Raw genomic sequence first — 15,483 nt, 5'->3', positions numbered from 1 at the left:
ACAATTGCTGTGAGTGCTTTTCACACTGGCTCTTTACGCCAGTTTACATCATTTTCCTATAAACCTATTTCACATCAATCTCCTTTAAACCTATTTCACATCAATCTCCTTTAATCCCGGCCCACATTGGCTCTAAAGTCATTTCACAATGACGCACAGGTACTGTAATTTTGGAACTAAGATCCTGAACTAAGATGTCCAGCTGATTAATAACAAACTATAATGTAATGTTGCTGCGGCAACATGTTACAACAACTGAGACTTTTATACAATGCATATTTTCATATATCAATACCCATACAAATCGAACAAGGCATTAGCAAAATATCTTACAGTACGAATTACAGTATGTACAATGTGTGCAATTCCAATGGAAAGTGCACAAGGTTCATATAAATCTAGTCAGTGTATAAATTTAAGAAATTTGAAGTGGTTGTCCCCAGGACAACCAGCTCACCAATTTTCGGTTGTCCTGCTGAAATTTTGGTCGTCCTGTAAAGCTATAGTAATTTATGTTCAGAAAAAAATACTTGTTTGGGACTCCTAAGAAACCATGAATGTTGAGCGATTTCATGGGTTCTAGATCAAATTCTGTGTTTATTTTCTAATAATGCTGACTGTAGCAAAGATTGTGTACATTAGTTAGGTACATGATGTTTTGCTGCAGGGCGTAACGATACAATAACCACAGGGTAAGCTGTAGGTGCGTCATAGTACTGGTCTAGTGTTTCAGTTTCAGTAATGTTATTAGGGAAAAAAGTTTGCGTCCCAGGGACGCAAGCCCCCGAAAAAGTTTGCGTCCTGTAAGAAAAGCTTGCGTCCCGATCGAACACCAATTACGTTTATTGTATGACCTACTGTACTAATAGTAGTGTAGTATCACTGCCTATACTTTGTGAATGTTATACACAATATTATAGGGCAGATGGCTCAGTGTCTTAGCTTCGGTGTTTGACAGGGGCGGCCCGGCCGACTCCTCCTTTCGCCCACCCTACCGTTTTAAAAAAGATACCCCCAGCCCCCTCCTTCATCCGCCCTTGTACTTCCCTACTCGCCAATTCTGTAGTAGCTCCATGCTTTGACCTTGCAGCGCTTCCAACAGCCAAACTCTTCAAAATCACTGTACCTACAGTGTGCATATCTCTCGCTAAATTCCACACTGTACTACTGCATTTACATATAGGCCTGTTCGAACTTCATTTTCAACTAAACTTGCGCAAATCTTTAAAATCTGATCCAACATTTATCCTGGGTTCTTTGCAAACAATCATCTGTGCGAAAATTACAGTAGGCCTATGTGAATAGATTTTTGCGCAATGTCGATAAAAAAAATCAAACTTCAATGTTCTAAAATACAGAAGTAAGTTTACACACGAATGTTGCTCCAAAATAAACTTTTCTGAAGCACGTGGGCAATTGAGCCGCGAAAAAGTTTGCAACAGAAACTACTGTGGTATGAATGCACATTTCACATTAGCAACTCTTATTGCTGAGAAAAGAAACATTCTGTGAGATAAAATATCCCTTCCGGATCAGATATGTAAGCTTCCCACAAAAATCATAACATTTTCTGATCAAAACAATGATTAAAATATTAAGTGATAGTCTCAGAAACAATTCAAGTGCATCTTCGTACCAGCAGTGATTGTTGTCAAAATGTACCTTACAAATATGAGACAAGGCCTAACGTTATGATATTTGAGTCCACATATATGATAGCCTTTACCACAAACTTTGTTATCTCTACACAAGGGAAAGTAAACGTTGCTAGTAATTGTTGTTAAACAACTTAACTTCTTGCTCATTGAGCACTGAAAATGCAAGAATGTTTGCAAACAATCGGTAGGGACTATAAGCCAATCAATCACGGGAATCTTGGTAAAGCATCATTGTCTATTTTTAGCATGAAAATATCTGTAATAAAGTTTTGGTAACCCTGTACCTTGCAGTTGATTGTTTGATATATTTATTTTCAAACAACTTTAATGATCTGTAGGAGTAGGAGAACTTTTGGTTCTTGTCAGAAGAAGTTGTGGTTTTTTTAAAAGATATAATGAAAGATGTTCGTTTCAAAAATGTGTTTGTTATGTTTTCCATTGACCTAGTTGTGAGTGTGTACTTGGTGTTCGTTTCTCAAAAAAAAAATGTGGTGGATGGGCGGGGTCTTTGTCCGTGGGGGTAAACCTGAACTCTGATTGTCCTTTGTTGACATACGAAGGAACAGAAAATACCATGAAGCTTGGTTTGAGTGGTCCAGTACATGTGAGGGCTTGGCCTTCCTATTCCTACGTATATTATTTATTAGATGAAGGCGGAGTTTGGAATGAGTTACTTCTTATTTAAAATGTCATTTTAAGTTTTTGGTTTCACGCTTGTTTCCGTGTCTTTTTCCGTTTATTTCACGGAACATAAAACGGTCTTTTGAAAGTTTTTGGTTGTCCGCCGGGCAACCAGTACTTCACGATTTGACAAGTTTTGGTTGTCCGGCAGGTAATTTGGTCGTCTCGGACGATTGGACGACTGCTAAATTTACACACTGCTAGTGAAGGTAATAAGAACAGCTGCTCGTTGAATAAGCTGCTGAGCGTTCACTATGTCTTCATCTATTTTTTATTTTATTATTGTTATCATTTTTGTGGGTGGGGATGGGAGAACAAACAATTGACTCTGTGTTTTATGGTCATGAAATATTATATAAACACACCATAGAGTTTATCTTGTACAGTACTTTGATTATGTTCACAGCTGGCAGTGTTTATAATTGCTCTGTGACTCCTCGGACGACGGCACGACATATGGTGACCTAGCTATTCAATCCTAATTATCGACATAATTGTTGTCTCTATAAATGGCCATCAACATTTCAATAAAGATGGGTATATTGATAGTATTATCCCTTTGCCATGTTTATAAATCAAACATTATGAGCTTTAAATGAACAATGACAATTTATAAATAAACATAGGAATGAGGAAGGTTTGTGATATGTGTAAAGCAAATTTAGGGCTTTGTAGATAAGTAGAAGGGCAAAACAAATTAGGAGGGGGGGGGGGAGAAATCGTTTTGAATGTTAATTTCCAAATGAAATATTTTAAATCTTGGAATGTTATTCCTCTTCCGCCCCCCCCCCCCATAGGACCAACTTTGTCATTTTGCCCACATCATTTTGGTTGTTAGGCTGTATAGTGAAGTGGTTTTCAAAATGGCTTTTGGAGATGAATGGGATATACATATTTAACATCCTTAATATTAATGATTTTAGTTCATTAGTTTCAGTAGTCATTGTCTTACTTCAAACAATAAAACAAAAGTAAAAAGTTTACAAATTTTCCCATTTGCTTTTTACATGTGGTTTACATACTTACTGTACATGATAATTGCGTCTGGGGAGACGAAACTTGACAAATAGACTTAATTAAATAGTCACTCCCTCATTAAGTGACAGTGTTTGAGAGTTGCAAGTCCTGCATCCTTCAGTCACGATCTTATCTTTTCATCCAAAGTTTCCAATTCACGCAAAGAAAAGTTATTATAATTTTTCTTGCAAATAATGTTAGCGTGGTATGTAATCTGTTATTTTTTTGATTTGACATTTGATATGGAGACTGTTGCTCTTTGTTGAAGACACATTTTTGATAAAAATCTTTATCAAAAGAAAACATCAAAACCATAGCTAAATGGCCTTACTATTAGATAGGATCTATCTGTTCTTTCATGCAAAGTGCTGTAACTGCTGTCCTTCACAACTGAGCTAACTGATCAGCCGAAGGATTCATCTTCATAAGATAGCGAGGCCATTCTCAGGCTTCAAATCATCACCGAAGGTCGAAAAGAAATAGAAAGTAATCGGTGCTTTTAAGCTTTCAGAATCATTGAGTGCTTGTAATAAGCCATTTGTCATCCTTTGTGGGGACAAAGTACTAACGAATCTATATGGATGCAAAGCACCTTGTTTACCTGTCTTCCCTTTTTATACAGTAGTACCGCAACTGCACTCTAAAATTCCAACGTAAAAAGTAAATATGTCAATTTTGACTGGCTGTTTGTGATGTGCAGTGAAAGGTTTAGCTTTTAGTGTACTGCAGATTAGTAAAGAATTTCATAAGACAGGAATATGAATTATGGAAATGACCTTCTTTTCCGCTCTCACAAGTGTTCAAAAATCTGTAATTGACATAAAAAAAAAATATATAAAAAAAAGTTTATAAAGTTGAATCCATTTGCTTTGTATAAATGATGTTGGATGAAGTAGCACCTTGTGTGGTATGTCTTGTGAATTTTCTCTGCAATTAAGTGATGGTCCATAGTTGTTTCACTCCTGGTCTTGGGGGAGGGGGGGGAGGGCATCATGTGTCATGCATAATTTTATTCATTGATGTGCAGTTGTAATTCACAAACCGTTCTCTCTCATTCTTTTGACAGTGTCCTCAGAAAGAGTCCGCCCAATGTACTAACAGAAATAATTCTTGTCGATGATTTTAGCGATGATCGTAAGTATTTTTCTCATTATCTCATTCTCTCACCAATACTTAAATATTCCATCATGATTGGGTTGATGTTTTGGCAGAGATTTTATCCCTCTTCTCTCTGTCCCCCCTTCCCACTTCCTCCCCCCCCCTCCTATCCCATCCTCTTTACTTTCATCTCTCATCCTATATTTGATCTTCAGTTACTAAATCTTGAGTACAACTTAATAAAATTTTGTTAATTATTTCCCAACTCCTTATTCCACCTTTTTTATAAAGGTGACAAAAGTCAAAATTTAACAGTATTTAGGTAGACAAATTTTGGAGAGGTCTTCTCGATCAAGATCTTTGATTTCACTGAAAATCCCGGAGGCTTGACAAAATGATTTGGAAAGGGAATCATGCAAAGAAGCAGTGGAGTGTCTGAAGAGGATATAGTCAAGTACTGTCTTATGAACCTTATAGCCAAATCCATGACCAGAAGTGTGAAATATGGAGTGGCCTGTCTCCCTCTCTAGTGAGAGACTGTGAAACCTGAATAGATAGAGTGAGGCCCGTCAGCTAATCAAATTATTATTATTTTATTGTAAAAGATGGTAAAGCCAGGTTTTGAAACAATCCTTTAGTTTGATTAATGGGTGGGGGGAAAAATATTTAGAAAAAATTTGGAATTGATTTGTAAGTTAATAGAAAGTGAAATCCACCTGAATAAATAACCTAGGTCATTAATTTCACTGGACACGTGTGCGTGAAGTGAAATTGTCTGAGACTTAAACAGGAGAACTTGCCTTGTACCTTTGTGAAGTTAGAAGGACAGCCAAGTCTATTCAACTGTATGAAATTTAACTTTTTATCAATGTGCAAGACACTTTGCACAACCTTGACGATTGAAGTCACCCTGATCTTGAAGTCAAGGAAATCAACTCACAGAAATTGAAAAAGAAAAAAGCGTCGAAAATCTGTCGTGATTCTCTGTAGATGTACGACAATGGTATGAAGGGGGAAATCGATTTGTGCTAATGTCCTTTGTCGCGTAACTTTATTAGGAGCCGCAATGAACACTTAGAGTCATGAAATGGCCGATGTGTGAAATAGTTCTCCTAAAGAAATAGAACCAATCAAACAAACTTACTACTTTTAGCTAACACAGTATTATGCATGTGGCCATAATGCTTGAGAGTAATGGGTGGGTCACTTTTGAATATGTATTACTTTGAAATATCACAGTATTATGCATGTGGCCATAATGCTTGAGAGTAATGGGTGGGTCACTTCTGAATATGTATTACTTTGAAATATCACAGTATTATGCATGTGGCCATAATGCTTGAGAGTAATGGGTGGGTCACTTTTGAATATGTACTACTTTGAAATATCACAGTATTATGCATGTGGCCATAATGCTTGAGAGTAATGGGTGGGTCACTTCTGAATGTATTACTTTGAAATATCACAGTATTATGCATGTGGCCATATTGATTGAGAGGATGTGGCTCATTTTTGAAAAAACACGGAAGAACGAAATGATGGATTACTTTACTGTGAGGCTCACATCTTGAAATTTGGAAAGCAGAGACAGCAAGATCTGAATCCCTTGCCGGGCAGTCCTCTAGCGTTTATATTCTTTCCATCCCCATAAATTTCTCAACACTGACAGTCTATCCTTGTATTAGCTGTCACGAGTGACAAATCACAGTTGCAACCGAAGCTGTGTCGTTCCACGTTTCTCATCTCGAATTAAAGTATCGGATTTACTCTCCTAAAGTTGTTTGTCATTTTTTTTTTGGTTAATTCTGTTCGTGCGAATGTTAACATTGCCGGTTAAAAGTATGACGATAATACGCCAGAAAAAAAGTAAAATAAATAAATATCATAGTGGTGCACACTGTATAGTAAAAACATGGCTTGGCGCCTGGTTTGTAAGGTTAATCTATCATCTTATTGGTAATGCTTCATTTCTGACAGAAAGTACAGCAGAGTCAATACAACCGATGGCACTCACTGGTGACGAAACAGTAGATCCGTACTTCATGGATAGCAGATAACATGCATATTTTACGGCAATAGATGGGGGGAAACTAAATTGTATTTTATTACTCTATTTTAAGAGTCATAGATGCTAGAAACAACAATATTTTGATAGCCTTGCATAGTAGCAACTTTTGTGATTTTAAATACACTTTTGCAGTTCATTTTGATAATAATTTTTAAGGAGAAAAAAGAAAAAAAAAATATTTCCCAACTACCCCAAGCTTTTTCTACATGTTTGGTATCTATATACCTGCCATATATAACCCATTGACAAAGTTTCTAAAAATTGTGAAAAAGTAGAAAAAAAATCCTGTCCAGACATTTTCTTGGAAAGGTGGTTATTTATTGATATTTCTTACTAAACAGTCAGACGTAGTTCTCCAGTAAAACAAAATACAGGTTTGTGGTAGTTTGTATAAAAATAATACAGGAAATGGTGCCAAGTTTATTGGAAATTGAATGGTGCCAAGTTTATTGGAAATTGAGAATAAAACCCCGAATCTTTACATAGTCTTTGTCTTTCCTGTTTCCTTTCTTTCTTCCCTTTTATTTTCAAACTTTTTTTGATCTCAAATTAGCCTTCTGCTTCTTCTATCCAGTGGAGACCGATTGGTGTTAAGTTTCATCAATCAATGTTGCATACAGCAGCACGTACCTGTTGTTTATGTTAACTCGTGATAAAAGCCTTTCCTAATCTGGGGACTTTGGTGGCCCCTACTTTAAGCATTGTAAAATGTCAGTAAGCAGCTCTAGTACCATCCCCGAGGGCTGTAACATCCTCGTTGAGTCACATAATTACAAACTTCCTTCCCTTGCACTTCCCATGGAATTCGGACAATTTTTCCCTAAGATCAAACATGTTTGAGGACACACGCTGAATATTGATAAAGTTATATCCTTCAAAATTACTATTATTTCCTCCTTGAATTTGCTGTGATAATCACTTGCACCTCTGAGAGATTGATACATAAATTAGGACTCTAAACTTATTCGTGGATATATAAAATTAATTAATTAATTAATTACAAGAATAAATCGTGCTGGCAAGAGAATTTTGTAAAAAGTCAGATTGTGTATTTAATGAAGGTACAGTGTTCTATTTATCACATCATCCAACTAAAAGCAAAATGACCTTTACCAAGAAATCTGGAAATAAACCTTGTAAGATGTATTTGTCCTCTAGGACTTAAGGACATGGACATATTAATTCACCACTCTTGCCAAAGGTTCTAATTATTATTTTTTTATTTATTTTTTATTTGATCTTGATTTAACTTGGAACCTGTTTTGATGCTAAACTTCAACAACACTGCAGTTTGTTATTCAAGATTATTAAGTTTTATTGCAATTTATTAAAAAAAAAAAGGAGAGAAAAAAAGCTTGGAAACCTGGTTTGACTCTTGTTCTAGACAAAAAAAAAACTTTTGGCTCTTTGTCAAGTTTTGTAATTTCCCAGTTGGATTTTCAATTGTTGGTTACGATAATAATTTTTCAACCTTGGATGCTTTTAGCAAACATTAAACTTGGCCATTTTCAAACAATTTTGTCTCCGTACCTTTATAAATATTAAAATGTTAAATACTTATGTGACATTAAAAGTACTTTGGAAGCTTTTTGTTATGATAATTTTTTTCATACTGCTTTTTTTAAACATGTTTTATAAGATGTTACCATACTTGAATTTAACCTTTCACTAAATCTGTCTACTTTCATTAATCATGGAGTCCTGTGAACATATCCATTAACAGAACTATACAAATTATTAATGGGGAGGTTTAGTTTATGATACGATGTCACTGCTATTTTGGCTTTATATTTAATATTCATGAGTTCGTGGTTCTTTTCATAGACAAGGAAACCTGGCTTAAAGAGGAGAATTAAAACATTAAAGCAATCCTTTGGGAGGTTGTAGTACTTTGCTCTGTGATAAATGCTATTCTTTTTCTAAGCAAAAACAAAACTAAAGTCCTCACTGTTGTGTTCATTGAAAGTTATTTTTTTTTAAACAGAAAAGAAAGAAGTATTTCCCAATGGACAAGATAAAAAAGTGAAAATAGTGTTTAATTGTCTACTTAAAATTATGCAAATGCTGCAGGCTATTGAAATTTAATGCCTGCACAGCAGAGTGCATAATAATTTTCTGTAAAAAAAAATATCCTGTGATTGTTTACATTTTGTTAGTTATTGGTAATCCAGTATGTCGTAGAATCTTCCGGATGAGTTAACACTATAAAAGAAAGAAATTGTCATGGTTGCCATGGTTTCCTAACTTTAAGAGAGAGATTCAGAGTTTGATTTCAAATTTCAGATGAAAATTGCAATATATTGCGTTTGTTTGTTTTGTGTTTGTGGAAGATTTAACACACAATAACAATGTTAATGAATTTCATGTGATGACCAGGATTTAATTTGTGACAAGAAATGCAAACTTAATCCACATTTTTATGTTTTTACAGGCCCTATACAATAAACATAATTCTACTAAAATAACAAAGGATTTACTCTTGAGTTTGCCAAATGACTTTTATCAGAAAATAGTATATTCTTATGACAGGAAATGTTATGCAGGCCTCTTTTGGCTTGATTCTTAATTCATAATGATGTCATAAAGTACCAGTTCCTTTAAGTTACAAACTTATGTAGTTCTCTGTCAACTTTAGATTCTTTAATGATGTCATACCTGCTCCTTTAAGTTCCATGCTTACAAAGTTCTCTGTCAACTTTAGATTCTTTAATGATATCATACTGGTTCCTTTAAGTTCAATGCTTACATAGTTTACTATCAACTGTAGATTCTTTAATGATGTCATACTTGTTCCTTTAAGTTAAATGTTTTTATTCACTGACAACGATTTTTTATTTTGTGTGTTTAAATCAGGAGGCCTGACTTTCAACTTTGCCTTATCTTCAGACTGACAAGAGTTACAAATACACATACTGTAGTTTTACACACAGTTCAATTGGTGTTGAGGTGAACACAAAAGTAAATAAGTGAACACACATATGTGTGTGCTGGCACAGAAAAATAGTCTTAAGAGAAAGAACTATAGTCAAATGCTATGGTAACAGAGTGAAATTTGAGATGAAATGGGAGGATAAAGATAATGGGACAGCAGTAAAGAAGGTAATGGTTGTAGTGAGGATAACAACTGGAATGATGGTGATGGTGACGACGGCGACGGCAACGATCATCATCATCATCATCATGATCATGATCATGATCATCATGATCATGGCGATGGCGTGGCAGCGGCGATGGTGGCCATGGTGATGATCATGATGATGACAGTGATGGGGAGATGGTGAAGATGGCATGGTGGAAACAAAGTTGATTATAATAATGACGACTGTGACTAATAATGGTGTCCATATAACTTGAAATTGATGATGACAAGTATGATTATAAAGGCAAGGATGATGACTATTGCATCATACATTTATAATCTTTACATGTTTAGTGTACGTTTATATCTACGTTATTGCTCCGTTTGCCCACAACTCTCCCACAGCTATTTATCCCTTCCTCTATTATCTGTGTGGTAACTTATATCTCAATTAAAGATGATTTTTAACCAATTAAGCAAATCTTATCTTGTTTCCCTGGCCTCCTTTCCCCCCTTCGATTGTCTCTGATTTATGTTACAGCCAGGTCCATTCAAAGATGGCTATAAATCATTGCCACTGTCTGCCGGACTCCCTCCTGTGACAGTTAACGCCTTTATGGTACAGAGTTTAAATGGTACAGAGTTTAAATGGTAACGGCATTCACATGGCTATTAGAGATAGCTTGTAGCGATAAATAATAGTATCACTTACTAAAACGTTAATAAAGAAATGGATAACAGAGGTCGCTCTCAATATCACATTGAAAATCCATCTTACGGACAGTATTTTTGTGATCATTTGATGGATAAATTGGTTATTTGTCCAATAATTAGCTGTCCTTACAGTGCATATCATAGCCATGAGTTCCTACAGTATAGGTTCCTGTGCTTCAAGCTCATAAACTACCTTGGAATAATTTCAGGCATGTATTCAATGACTTTGTTAGTTTCATACCCATGTAAATCAACTTTTTATTTTCGTGGCAGGTGGGGGAGTGGGGGGGGGAAGTCAATGATACCGAAAACTTATACATCCATGTGTAGTATCCTGTAATTGGAAATTGTAAACCTGCTCAGATGTTCACATGGCTCATGAAATAACAATTTATCACAGCATGTTGCAAAATCCGAAGAACCAAAATATCCCCAAATGTGGCACGTTTTAGTTGAAAACATATGCGCACCTTTTCATGTGGTTCCACATCCTAACTATACCAATGATGTCATTACATGAATTGGACTCTGCTTTCACTATTGAAACTTAAAGTCACAGGGGGTTTCCCAGCAGAGTGGATATGCACCTGTCCTTTTTGTTTCTTTAATTTTTTTCTCTCTCTTTTTTCCTTTTTGCATTAGTATTTCTTAATTTTTGTTTTGTTGTTAGTCTGACACATGGTGGTTACAGGTCAATTAGTGTTGAGGTGACAAAGACCAAAAGAAGAGGGTGAAACTATGGCATAGTTGGGTGATTAACAAAGTGACAATACATCATGGAAGGTGCGATGAAGTGCATTTACAGAACGAGGGATTCATTTTATGAAACTATGGATTTCTGTCGTGTTTGCTAATGTTGTAGTATTCCAAAAGTACTTTATACTTGATGTCAAAGGTCAGCAAAGGTTAAAGTCTAAAAACATTTTACAGTAAGCACAATCATTGGAGGTCAAAAGTCATTGAAGTGATCAGAGGTCAAAGTGAATGCTTTGTAAACATGAAATCTATTAGAAAAAGCATAGATGGGATGAACTTTAGTGAGCACTGAAGAACTCTGTTGTTTTATGTGGTGCTCAAAGCTCATTGAAAGTCAATAGAGGTGAAAGTCTGGAACTTTTTCAATCATATGCAAAGCTTTGGTGAACACACATGATATGCAGAGCCATCTTATTTGGTTCAAGGACTTTATTAGTTTTATTGGGATCAGGGGACACTTGAAATTGATAGAGGTTTATAGGATTAAAGGCTGAAAATCTTGTCAACATAGTAACTTGATAAGTAAATCTTGAGATGGATTTTATAGTTTATACCTGATATGTAGGTTCACGCATTAGTTCAAGTACTCTGCTGAAGTTACAGTCAATAATGTTTAAAATTCTTCAAAAATCATTCATTCAAAAATCTTGCGTGCAATGTTGTTGTATTAAAAAAAATTTAATGTTAAATTGTTTACCAGGAATCAGTAAGCCTGTTGAGACTTTGTTGTTCTCAGAGTCAAAGATTTCAAAGCATCGGAAGTGATATCACCAGCTTATTCTACATAATAATTGGAGCTGCAAAAATCCGAGAAGAATAAAGAGAATGTCCGTCTCTCGTCGTCAAGGGTTCTTCAAACTCTTCTGTGGGAGTGTTATTGTGCACTTTATCATCGTTAACATAATTTTATCACTCTCGATTTTTGGGAACCCTCGGAGGGATATCAAATCGGCTAAGGAAGGGAATAACACAGAAATGCAAGAATAAAAACTTGATGGATCAGCATTGGCACTCACATGACAAGTTTAATATCTGGGCATTTCAATCACCTTTTACTCGAGAGAATAACTTGCAGGCTTTCTCTGTTTACTTTAGTTTGTAGTGATTGAATGGTTTTGTCAGTTTGGATTCTTGCACAACCGTAAATTGTTATTTATTGCACAATCTCTTATGATATTGTCTCATTTTATATTATATATATGTGTGTGTGTAGATACATCTATATAAATATATATAGATATGTATATTCCACCAAGGTACTTCAAATTTTTATGGCAACTTTTTCAATCCATCTTTTTGGTCATGTCATTATCAGAAGAAATCATTTAACCAGTCTCTTATTCCTATTGTAGATCATGCAAAGATGGGAGACTCAATGAGAAAAATCACTGTGACATTGAAGTGAAGCTTTGTCAAGTAGTTTGGTTTAATGAGCATAACAGTCACATCTAACTATAGCCATGTATTAAAGGAAGACAACTATAACCTATAACTTAATATTTCCATTGAGAGTAAATTGATGGTAAACATCTTGATTACGATAATTTTAGACCCCATTCAGGGTTTGATTTGCCTCAATAAAAGGGTTAAATCACCTAGCCCTCCTCCAGTACTCAACACAACTTCTTTTTAATAATTCAGCTACTATGGATGAATAACACAAGCCATAGGACAACAGTGAAATCGCAAGGGTGGTTCTTCTTTCCAAACAGCATACTTCCAATTAAGTTGTAACCTTCCTTCTTCTATGATATTGTCCCTTTTTTTTTTAATTCAAACATTGGTCTTATCAGAAATAATTATTATATAAAATAAAGGTTTTGTGGTTTCCTCCGAGGATCTTTGTCATAACTGTCTCAATTTAAAATTTCACTGATTCCCTCAAGGGGGGGGGGGGGGAGGGGGAGGTGTTCAGATGCATGGATGTCTCTGTCTATGGGGATCCACAAGTGACATATTTTATGACTAATACTGTAGTCTTCTCTATCAAAAAACATGCATTTCTAGTTTATTTTAAAAGAAAAATATTGTTTTGCTATGAAGGTGACAGACAAAACATGTCAAATACACCATGTATATCCCTTGACTAAAAGAGATTACTGACAGAAATGTAGTCTAGATGAATTGTAATATTGTGGGATGAGCAATTGACTGTTCATTTTACCAATTGCCTGACACCAGTGGGAATGGAGACACCCAAAATTGCCACCAATGGGTATCCCACTTGGCTCTTTCATTACACATTCGTCACAAGAATGCTGCCAAGCAGGATAAAGTTGATTGATCGGTGATCTAACTCGTGACTTCTTCTCCTCCCCTAGGACTTGAAATCAGAAAATTATTCACCCCTTTACACACTTTAGATTTGATGTGACCAGAATACCGAAGAGCTGGGATGTCATCATTATTATGATGGCTCAGATGTTGTACATATCGGGACATCTTCAGCTGTAGAAAGGAATTCCAAACTTTTTTTTGGGAAATTATTCTCATTCCTGTCCAAGTCATGATTTTCATGTAAACTGCCACAAATTTTAATATAATTGCTAACTATTCTGTTTTGTCAGATTACTCAGAACATATTTATTTTATTTTGGGACTTCTTTTATATCTGCCATTTATCAGTTTGGTTTTATTATTTGTAATTTCTTTTTCAAATTCACTTTATGACATATATGGAGATTTGTTTAATCATAGGTTATAATTGTAATATACTTACCACGAATATCTGAGAAGAGAAAGGAAGCAGGAAAAATAATTATTATCTTAAAATTACATATATATATATATACAAACACACACATTGTATATATAGGGGGCAATTAGGGAATACCAATAATATCGTTTACAAATTTTGTATAGCAGTTTTCAAGGCTCTTATTAGCTCTGTTTCCAATAAAAGACTCCTATGTACAAATACTGCTATATATACATCTCTCCATTTTCGTAGCAGTTTGCGATGCAGTACCAGGATAAATTATTCCTGGTGAATATTTAAGGGATTTATAGCACACTGTAGACTTTCATATGTTTACATAACGGTGTATATACTCCAGGTCTCCCAGAAATAAAACTTGAGACCTTGAAATCTATGACCTCATTCTTTATTCTTGACATCTGCGTCTCTGGACGGAGATGTAACACTGCATTATACAGCATGCTTGGTCAAGTTGACAGAAGTCTAATATACCAGATTATACTGTATTGGTGAAAGAATTCTAATATCTCATCATAACGTTTGGTATGGGGAGTCTGTGTATGCTATAAATTGCATGTTCTCTATAATAAATTTAACCACTCATCAACTTTCTTTTCACATAATGAAGAAAAATGAGAGAGAGAGAGAAAGAGAAAAGAAGTATTTTAAGTTTAAATTCACAGTTCAGATTTTGTAGGAATATTGGATAAAATCATTTGTTTATACTCCTTTATTAAAATTCATTTGGTGAAATAGTTACCTTGGACAGTGGAGGTCGTTGCGTTTGATCAATTCCAATCCTATTTCGAGTCAAACTAGATGCTAAAGGTTTCGGAAACTTACAGGAAATTGGAAAAGAAACGTAAACATCTGCTTGGCTATAAAAACTAACACAAAATGATAAAGATAAACATCTGCTTGAATATAAGACCTGACACAAAATAACAAAGATCCACCACACATTTGTTGCTAATGTTATTCTTGGTCCTATTGTTATTAACAAGTTTAAGGAGACAAAAACCAAACTGTCATCGGCGATGATGCGATCTATAACATTGAGGTAACTGTGATGAATAACTTTATCAAACAGCTACAAAAACAAGGCTCATAATTCTATTTGGGAGATATCACAGGTTTTAATGTTCATTGTTATCCTTCACAAAAAAGCCTGAAGACTTGAGCAAGTCTAAATATGCCCAAGATAGACAGGTATATAGATAGATAGATAGACAGACAGACAGACAGACAGGCAGACAGAACAGACAGACAGACAGACAGACAGATAGACAGGCAGACAGAACAGACAGACAGATAGATAGATAGACAGGCAGACAGAACAGAACAGACAGACAGATAGATAGATAGACAGACAGACAGATCAAACTCTGTGTGCCTCATTCTTCGTTTTCCTTCCTTTATAACAATGTAAAGGTTTTCTGTAATGAAGATGAGTTTTAGACAAATCTGAAATGTTAGAGTTCTTTATGTGAACTAATGATTGACGGATTATCATAGCAGGTGTTTCCTCACAAAGATCTCTAAGATAAACGCCAAAGTTTGATGAAGGAATTCACATTAAGTAAGTCTCCTATACATATGCACTCCCTAATCTACCCTAGCCAAAGAACTGGTAACATTCTTGTACTGCACCTCTAATGACCCTCCCTAAATGTGTCACTATCCGCCTCTCTCGGAGTGAGTATACAGCTCCTTT

At 35.3% G+C, this 15,483-nt stretch overlaps 1 protein-coding gene across 1 annotated transcript in view; it reads left to right on the top strand.

The window, feature by feature from the left end:
• Positions 1-15,483, top strand: part of LOC139971089 (polypeptide N-acetylgalactosaminyltransferase 2-like) — a 141,500-nt gene that overhangs the window by 64,233 nt on the left and 61,784 nt on the right. The window contains exon 4 of the mRNA XM_071977278.1: positions 4,423-4,490. Within this exon, the coding sequence (XP_071833379.1) occupies positions 4,423-4,490 (68 nt within the window). The remainder of the gene's footprint in view (positions 1-4,422; positions 4,491-15,483) is intronic.

Source organism: Apostichopus japonicus, chromosome 8, assembly GCF_037975245.1.
Source record: "Apostichopus japonicus isolate 1M-3 chromosome 8, ASM3797524v1, whole genome shotgun sequence".
NCBI classification, from domain to species: domain Eukaryota; kingdom Metazoa; phylum Echinodermata; class Holothuroidea; order Aspidochirotida; family Stichopodidae; genus Apostichopus; species Apostichopus japonicus.
Note: the sequence above shows the minus strand (reverse complement) of the source record. Positions and strands in the feature narration are given on the sequence as shown.